Source organism: Rhamphochromis longiceps, linkage group LG3 (genome assembly GCF_057381845.1).
Source record: "Rhamphochromis longiceps isolate RC_006_pf linkage group LG3, R_longiceps_female_GT1.1, whole genome shotgun sequence".
NCBI classification, from domain to species: Eukaryota; Metazoa; Chordata; class Actinopteri; order Cichliformes; family Cichlidae; genus Rhamphochromis; species Rhamphochromis longiceps.
Window position 1 is genome coordinate 15,464,209 of NC_140559.1, and position 10,014 is coordinate 15,474,222.

At 42.3% G+C, this 10,014-nt stretch overlaps 1 protein-coding gene across 1 annotated transcript; it reads left to right on the top strand.

Moving 5' to 3' along the window:
• Window positions 1-347: 347 nt before the first annotated feature.
• Window positions 348-2,421, top strand: LOC146673097 (nuclear factor 7, brain-like). The gene has a single exon (XM_085402240.1). The coding sequence runs from the start codon at window positions 348-350 to the stop codon at window positions 1,728-1,730; it is 1,383 nt and encodes a 460-aa protein (XP_085258366.1). The 3' UTR covers window positions 1,731-2,421.
• The last annotated feature ends 7,593 nt before the right edge of the window (window positions 2,422-10,014 follow it).

The window sequence follows — 10,014 nt, forward strand, 5'->3', positions numbered from 1 at the left end:
GAATGAAGCAACATTAGTCAAAGGAAAGAAGCTCCACCTCTTACATGATTCAAATGCGACAAACCAGGAAACAGGAAGTTCTTCGTCCTCAGTGCAGAGAGACGCACAGACGATCAGACTGAGTTCAGACCAAACTAGCAGCTTCCTCTGAGTGAGTCCAGCTACAGGAGAGAAACGTGGAAAACTCCAACACTGCTGCTTCAAGCTGCTGACGCTCCACACACTGAATGTGAGTTTGAGCAAAAACACGACTCAAAGGAAGTTTCAGTGAAGGTGGTAGAGGAGGGAGGGGAGCCAGGACTGACTGTACTTCCTGTCTGCTGTTTTCAGCTTCACTCACAGACTCAATGGCTTCCAGATCAGAGGAGGATCTCTGCTGTCCGGTCTGTCAGGAGGTCTTCAGAGATCCTGTTCTTCTGTCATGTAGCCACAGCTTCTGTAAAGACTGTCTGAAGAGATGGTGGAGAGAGAGAATAATACACGAGTGTCCAGTTTGTAAGGAATTATCAGTTTATGATCCACCTTTAAATCTGGCTTTAAAGAACCTGTGTGAGTCGTTCTTACAGGAGAGAGATCAGAGAGCTTCAGAGGCTCTCTGCAGTCTGCACTCTGAGAAACTCAAACTCTTCTGTCTGGACCATCAGCAGCCAGCGTGTGTCGTCTGCAGAGACTCAGAAAAACACACCAATCACAGATTCAGACCCATCGATGAAGCTGCACAACAACACAAGAAGGAACTTCAGGAAACTCTGGAGTCCTTAAAGAAGAAGTTAAAGGTTTGTGAAGAAGTTCAAGTGAAGTTTGATCAAACAGCAGAACACATTAAGGTCCAGGCCCGACACACAGAGAGGCAGATTAAGGAGCAGTTTAAGAAGCTTCAGCAGTTTCTAGCAAAGGAAGAGGAGGCCAGGCTGGCTGCACTGAGGGAGGAAGAGGAGCAGAAGAGTGGGATGATGAAGGAGAAGATGGAGGCTCTGAGCAGAGAGATAGCAGCTCTTTCAGACACAGTCAGAGCCACAGAGGAGGAGCTGAGAGCTGAAGACGTCTCATTCCTGCACAACTACAAGGCTGCAGTGGAAAGAGTCCAGCGCTGCCCCCTGCTGGATGATCCACAGCTGCCCTCAGGAGCTCTGATAAACCAGGCCAAACACCTGGGCAACCTGACCTTCAACATCTGGAACAACATGAAGGACATGGTTTCCTACACTCCTCTCATTCTGGACCCAAACACTGCAAATCCAAAACTCATCCTGTCTGAAGATCTGACCAGTGTGAGAGGAGGAGAGAGGCAGCAGCTTCCTGATAATCCAGAGCGGTTTGAGAGTTATTGCTCTGTCCTGGGCTCTGAGGGCTTTAACTCAGGGACTCACAGCTGGGATGTTGAGGTTGGAGACTGTAAAGGATGGGGACTGGGTGTGTCAGCAGAGTCTGTGCAAAGGAAGCAGCACATATGGGCTGGATTATGGGAAATGGGGCTTGGTTCAGGTAAATATTCAGCATGGTCACCATCATCGTTTACTGATCTCTCAGTAGAGAAGAAGCTCCAGAGGATCAGAGTGAATCTGGACTGGAACAGAGGAAAGCTGTCGTTCTCTGATCCTGATACTAACACACACATACACACCTTCACACACACTTTCACTCACAGGATGTTTCCATTTATTGAAACTGGTGGTAAAGTGAAGGTGTGTCCGTTGAAGGTGTCAGTGTCAGTGCAGCAGATGAGTTGAGGATGATGATGTTTCTAATGTTGTTTCCTGTCAGTGAGTTGAAGCTGTTAAACTGCAGCTGTCCTCCTGCTGCCTCGTTGTTCCAAAGCTCTTTGTTTCTCTTTTAGTTCTCACTGTTTCTTTCTGTTTCTGCTGTCCACCTTTTCACATGCCATGGTAAGAAAAAAAAGTGAAAGTAAGTGAAACAACTTTAAACATAAACTGAAAGGAAGCTGAACTGAAATTAAGAAAAAAAAAAACTAACCAGTGCCATAGTTATTCAATGACAGTGATTAAGTATACATCAAAGTACAGAAACTTGACTTTTCAACTCTCACATTACCTTAAATGTCATGCATCCATGGAAGTTTCACTTACTGTTTTTTCCATATTATTTCCAGCTCTGCCATCTTATTTTAGAAATCCTCTATCTTTGCATGATGTACAGTTTAAAATAATCAGTTTGTCTTGTATGGGGCCCTGGTGCCAAGGAAAGGTGGGCAGGAGAAGTGATAACGAACAATGAAAAGAGAAATGTGGTGCACTAAGACTCAACACACCATTGCACTAGTCTCTTCAAAGTGTGATGCCAGATGTTTGACATGTTAAAACTAAAATGTTGAGAAGATCTGCATCTTACTTCACCACTTTTTCTCACCCTATTGTTTCATGTGTGTCATTTAAATAAGAACAGATGTGAAAATTATCTCATCATCACATTTCTTTCCATTGTGTTTTATTAGGTGCTTTATAAATAAAGTTGGATTGGATATTGAATCTGTAATGACCAACATGAATACCACTGTAAAAACGCAGCTATTGATCAACCCATGTTAGTGTCATTCAAGTATCTAGGGTGGAACATGCAGCTCTCCTCTAGATAAATCTGGCACGCCACCTGAGTTTTAATCCTCAGAACCCCGTGCGCAGTAAACTGATAGTAAATTCTATCAGTGTATGTGTTGTACCTTACATCATACGAATTTCCTCCTTCAGGCTCCTTTCACTGATTTGAATTGCCTCACAGTTTACAGAGAGGAACACGTGTGAACATGTCAGACCTGACACTCGCTCCTTCCTCAGTTCTGCTGTTAATCTGCTGTTGAGCTGTTAGTTTGCTTCTCTTGCCAGAATTTTGATTCTTTGTGAATAAATTATTGTTGACTGTAGAAGATCACCCTGGGATTGAAACTTCAGAAGCAGTCATTTGCCCCACTCAATCAATAGCCTATAAAATTAATTACTTTTTATTTTCTCATATTTTCCTGAAAAATAGTGATACGATCACTCATTTTGTCCTCCTTGTTTAGGATTTCTATGAACAAAATAAAATCCTCTCCTTGGATTACTTATCCCAGTGTACCTGAAGTAAATAATAATAACTCATGATAATACTGAAGGCTGCTATACAATAACGAACATTATATGCATTTCTGTGTAAATAAACCATGATTTAATCACACATGCTATGAACATCACCAGAGGTGATTTTAGGTGAACGTGGTGGAAGCCAAAATTCTAAAATCATTCACTGAAGGATTTTCATGCATGTGGACCAGCTTCAAATAAATAACCAACAGACACTGAAAAGCAATGAAAACAAACATCTTGATGCATTCTCGATCATCCAGGTAAGTAAATCTCCAAAAGTTGATTCGGTTCATCTGGACATAGCATAACGTAGCGTTTTGTGGGAGAAAAGTTTCGTCACTCATCCAAGTGACTTCTTCAGTCTCAGCTGACTGCAGGTTTCCCCAAATCTTATAAACAGTTTTATAAACTGTAAACCACAAAACGCTACGTCCAGATGAACAGAATCAACTTTTGGACAATGAAAACAAAAGCTTTTAATTCTCACAGTTCAATTAGTCTGACCGTAGTACTTAGTTTGAACATGCTATCGACCAGTGTTGTTATTGGCAAAAGAGCTGTTTTAAATACAGTGGGGCAAAAAAGTATTTAGTCAGCCACCGATTGTACAAGTTCCCCCACCTAAAATGATGACAGAGGTCAGTAATTTGCACCAGAGGTACACTTCAACTGTGAGAGACAGAATGTGAAAAAAAAAAAAAAATCCATGAATCCACATGGTAGGATTTGTAAAGAATTTATTCGTAAATCAGGGTGGAAAATAAGTATTTGGTCAATAACAAAAACACAACTCAATACTTTGTAACATAACCTTTGTTGGCAATAACAGAGGTCAAACGTTTACTATAGGTCTTTACCAGGTTTGCACACACAGTAGCTGGCATTTTGGCCCATTCCTCCATGCAGATCTTCTCGAGAGCAGTGATGGTTTGGGGCTGTCGCTGAGCAATACGGACTTTCAACTTTCACAGTAGGTATGGTGTTCTTGGGATGTAACTCAGTATTCTTCTTCCTCCAAACACGACGAGTTGAGTTTATACCAAAAAGTTCTACTTTGGTTTCATCTGACCACATGACATTCTGCCTGGACATGCACTGGCTTCAGCAGCGGAACACGTCTGGCACTGCGGGATTTGATTCCCTGCCGTTGTAGTGTGTTACTGATGGTGACCTTTGTTACTTTGGTCCCAGCTCTCTGCAGGTCATTCACCAGGTCCCCCCGTGTGGTTCTGGGATCTTTGCTCACCGTTCTCATGATCATTTTGACCCCACGGGATGAGATCTTGCGTGGAGCCCCAGATCGTGGGAGATTATCAGTGGTCTTGTATGTCTTCCATTTTCTGATGATTGCTCCCACAGTTGATTTTTTCACACCAAGCTGCTTGCCTATTGTAGATTCACTCTTCCCAGTCTGGTGCAGGTCTACAATACTTTTCCTGGTGTCCTTCGAAAGCTGTTTGGTCTTGGCCATGGCGGAGTTTGGAGTCTGACTGTTTGAGGCTGTGGACAGGTGTCTTTTATACAGATGATGAGTTCAAACAGGTGCCATTCATACAGGTAACGAGTGGGGGACAGAAAAGCTTCTTACAGAAGACGTTACAGGTCTGTGAGAGCCAGAGATTTTCCATGTTTGAGGTGACCAAATACTTATTTTCCACCCTGATTTACGAATAAATTCTTTACAAATCCTACCATGTGAATTCATGGATTTTTTTTTCACATTCTGTCTCTCACAGTTGAAGTGTACCTCTGGTGCAAATTACTGACCTCTGTCATCATTTTAAGTGGGGGAACTTGCACAATCGGTGGCTGACTAAATACTTTTTTGCCCCACTGTATTTGTTTCACACTTACATATTAAAACACATTCAAAACGTAATCAAACAATACATATACAGAGAAGCTGCTACAGAAAGTTTAAAAAGACACATTTATAAACATCTTTGTGTCCAAGTAAAACCTCATGGCAGTATATAAAAGAGGATTCGTCTAGAGCAGGGGTGGGCAATCTCAGTCCACAAGGGCCGGTGTCCCTGCAGGTTTTAGATCTCACCTTGGGTCAACACACCTGAATCACATGATTAGTTCGTTACCAGGCCTCTGGAGAACTTCAGGACCTGTTGAGGAGCTAATTTAGCCATTTCAATCAGCTGTGTTGGTTCGAGGACATATCTAAAACCTGCAGGGACACCGGCCCTCGTGGACTGAGATTGCCCACCCCTGGTCTAGAGTGAGGTCTGAGGTCTGTGCGCTCCTGTAGAGTTATATGAGGAACATTATATTTTATTCCATGAATTCCTTGTAATGCTGTGAGTTTCTAGTGAACTAGATTTTTTCCTGTTTCCAGTATTTTCAGTTAACTGAGTCATCTCTACCCACATTACCTGCAGCTGGTCTCTTCCACCTGCTACTAGGTCACCTTCAGCATTGCTTCATTCTTTAAACTTGCTTTTCTAACTTATTGCAATATTTATTGCCTCTGGTATGCTCCCCAAATTAGCAGCGAAGGACACCTCTGTTATACAATAGAAAAGCTGCAGCTTGAAGCTGAGAGAACCCAAAAGCAAACTAACAGTTAAGTGGCTGATGGCTGATACCATCTGAGTCTGCAGACATCTGAGATATTTCAATCTACTACTTTTCAGTTCAGTAGGAGATTAGATTAACTTTTTGTTATACATTTTCTGTATAACATAAAACAAAGTGTGAATGATTTGGACCTCACACATCCACGCTTAAACCAGCGTTCCTCCCTTTCCAGGATGTGTACATTATCATCATTGAAAGAGTGTCCACTGGCCTGTAGGTCTAAAGAGACCACAGAGTTCTGGCCTGACGAGTTAGCTCTTCTGTGTTGTGCCATGAGCACATCCGACAATTCGCATATCAATGATCAAGAAACTGACCTTACAGCCTGGGCAGGGATAGCTCAGTAGGTAGAGTGGTTGCCCCATGATCGGAAGGTCGGGGGTTCGATTCCCCTTAACAGCTACCCTGAGGTACCCCTGAGCAAGGTACCGTCCCTACACACTGCTCCCCGGGCGCCCAATGGCTGCCCACTGCTTCACTGAGTGAATGGGTTAAATGCAGAGAGCAATTTCCCCACGGGGCTCAATAATGTACACACTTTCTTCTTCTTCTATTATTTGCCAGTGATACTAGTTTCAGTCATTATGCAAATGTACTCTTTATAAGGTTGGGGAAACCTCGTCACTTGGATGAGTGATTAAAAAGTTTCTCCCACTGAAAACACTACGTCCAGATGAACAGAATCAAATTTTGGGGATTTCCTTATTTGGATGATTGAGCAGAGCATCAAGACATTTATTTAGAGTGTTCTGTGTGACTCTTCTCTTTGACACTGCAGGACCTTTATATTTGGTAAAATTTGGTTATTTTGCTACAATTAAGACAATTGAAAAACAAGCAGGTACATAATAATACAAACAATCAGGGCAGAACTGGTAATCTGGAATACTAGGCGTTTAGATAACATCTTATTTCATAGTGTCATTTTGGCTTGTTTTATCCAAAGCACACTCTCTGTTGATTCATTCACTAATTATAGTCACAGCATTCACTCACTGTGTCTTTTGGGATTTTCTAGTTTAGCATAGCTTATAGCCGACTTGCTAACAGCATGCTTTTCACCTGTCTCTTTCTCTGCACTTTCCTGCTCTTTTATTTCAGATGTTTAGTTACTCCTTGGCCTCCTTTAGTGTAATAAATGTAGTAATAAATGTTTATTTGTTTTTATCTTCTTTGGCTCTCGGAGGAGGCACTTTTTCTCCTCTCCCTTATCTTCCCTGCTTATGTCCTTGTCTTGTCTCATGGTTTTTTTTTGTATTCTCGGTACACTCTCTCTCACAGTCTGTTCTCTAAAACCTAAAAGAGGAATTATGGATTGGATCAACTGGTCCCTAAATGCAATTGACACCCCTTTCTCAACGAGAAGTTTGGGCTTGGGTGAGCCTGAGTGCTGAAGATATCTACCTATTCGGAACCATGGTAACAGGGTTCTGGCTGATTGGAGCTGGCTTGGCCCTGGCTTATCGAAGAATTAAGAAAGCGGAACCGGCTGTTCAAACCCCCACAAGGCTGCCCGCTGGGATTGAAATGATGGGAAGAGGCGTGAGTTTGTCAAAATGGGCTCATTGAGTCAGCACGGATAAGATCTTGGAGAGGCTACGGCTGCTGTGAATACTCAGAATAAGATCTCTGACTGCAGACTGGATACATCTTGGAAGGGCTAGCCCGGAATAACATCTCTGGGTGCAAAATTGGATGACATCTCGGGGAGGCACACTGCCATGAGTTCTCAGAATTTGGCTCCTTGAGCACAAGAAATGACAACATCAAAGAACGAAAGTATGGCGAAGCTCGCGGATCTCCAACGGGAGATTGAGAGACCAGTGTTGGACGGTAGAACTGCTTTGAAATTCATATGAGCTGTTCACACTAAAGTAAAAAAATAACATCACTTATGCGGATACCCCCTTTGGCGCCAACTGTGGGCTCAAGGCCGGAGCTGAACAAAACTCCCTGATAACGACTGTGTTGAGTCTGTTCCTTCCCATTCCATGCAAGGCCACCTGGGTTGGCTGGAAGACTGTTTACTTAGCCTGGCAGGGCGAAGGACACTGTCTCAGCTGAACTATGGACACGCACACACATACATATACTGATACTGATAAGCACTCACTGATGCATCACCCTCCCTACCCCGGATCCAACGCCACCTCCAATGCTTACCTCCCCCATGATGTGGACATCGGGTCAGCTGGAGGCGCAGTCGAAGATTGCAGCGATCCCAGATCAGATGTACACACTGGAACTCTTTCCCATGTTGCTTGTCTGTGTTTATTGTGCTATGGTGTGTTGATATCTGTGCATTCCTGTATTATCCTTCTGTGTTACACATTTCGATGTTTTTTCCTTGCTACCTAGCCTGACTTGTCTCCCCAATGTGATGTTTGTGTGTTGTATGTACGGTCGGCAAGGTCTGTCATCTCGGTTGTGGGCAAAAGACCTGCAACTGACAAATAAAGGCTATCTCATCTCATCATCTCTCAGGCTATTTGCGGGGGGCCAGGATAATTGAACTGGGGATTTGCACCTTTGAAAAATGGGTACTTAGCCAGGTGCCTATAGCCAGTGAACCGCAGGTAGCGTAGGCTATGTTAACTTTCACACACCAAATTGTCCCACTCGCTGACACATCTACAGGGGGTCAGATAAAACAATTGTTGTGCGTGATTTTAACAGCCATGTAGATACTAAAAAAACCACACCATTTAATTTGTTATTAATAACAGTTATTAACCGTCAATAACAGTTATTATCCGTTATTAAACTCAATCTCAAAATCTAAAAGAACCCACCCACCACTTTAATCACACTCTACACTGTATACTGTAGCTCCTCTGAAAAAGAGAGCCTTAGATCAAGAGAGCCTTGTCTCGCTGGTATAACTCTCAAACAAAAGCTTAAAGCAGATAACTCATAAGCTGGAGAAGAAATGGTGTATTACAAATTTGGAAGATCATCACTAAGCCTGGAAACACCGTTTGCTGCTTTATAAAAAAAAAAAGGCCCAGAACATCTTATTATTTGTCACTGATTGAAGAAAATAAGAACAATCCCAGGTTTCTCTTCAGCACTGTAGCCAGGCTGACAAAAAGTCAGAGCTCTGTTGACCCAACCATCCCTTTAACGTTAACTAGTAATGACTTCATAAACTTCTTTACAAATAAAATGTAACCATTAGAGAAAGAAATACTCATAATCAATGTTCCCTCTAAGCTGCGCGCGTGCGCAATTGCGCACTGCTGCCACGGTCTCTGCGCACAGAAAATCTGCATTGCGCACAAAAAAAACCATTAACCTGAATTGAAATTAAAATGAATACGTTAACAATTCTGTTTTGCAGTGTTAGTCAGTGAGTGACTGGCTGCTCCCGTATGGGATTAGAACGATGCCACCTTATCCCATAGTCCAGCCAGTGATGTGATTCATATTCGTATATACGCAGCTAATCAACGTCGTTGACAGGCTATGACAGCGTCCTTATGTGCCGACACCGGTGTTTTAGCAAAGCGGCTGATGTGGAGTGAAGCCACGTTAATGACAACGTGAACAACCATTGGAGATGTGAGCAGGACAGACGGAACAATTGACGGAAAAGTGTGAACTTTATACCAGTTTTTAAATTGTGTTGATCGGCCACGTAAAACCAGAGTTGTGATAAAAATATCTGCAATGTTTGTTTTTCTTCCTGAATACTGTCATTGTTTATATTTACTGCGGGAGAAACGGTAAAAACGGCGTTTTATAAGGAAAACGCTCGAAAGCCTGTGAGCAAAAACAACGCCAAAAAACCCAAAAAACCCCAGCCTTTCCTATTGGTGGAAAAAGTACCATGTCGACCAATCAAAAAATGATATGGCAACGTGGCATCTAGTTGTTAAGAAACGGGGGGAAGTTTTAGGAGTGACGGCGGAGTGGCACAAATAATTTGTGTGGCATCAAATTTGATGCAGAACAGTTGATTGTTCTGTAAATAGTTTGAAATGTTTATTTAAAAACGGCTTCGCTGCATTCATAAAAAATAGCTGCAAAAAACTTTGTTGTTTGCCAAACTCAGTAACTTTTTTGAAGAAGTAATTATATAATTAACTGCCCAGCAGGACTAATTCTGTTTACATTATACACTCAACAAAAATATAAACTCAACACTTTTGTTTTTGCTCCCATTTTTCATGAGCTGAACTTAAAGATCTGAAACATTTTCTACATACACAAAGGACCTCTTACTATTAAATATTCTTCACAAATCTGTCTAAATCTGTGTTAGTGGAAACTTCTCGTTTTTGAGATAATCCATCCAACCTCACAGGTGTGGCATGTGCTGATTAGAAAGTATGAATATTGCACA

Excerpts from the sequence above, each read along its gene's own strand:
- LOC146673097 (XM_085402240.1), top strand. The coding sequence starts at position 348 with ATGGCTTCCAGATCAGAGGAGGATCTCTGCTGTCCGGTCTGTCAGGAG.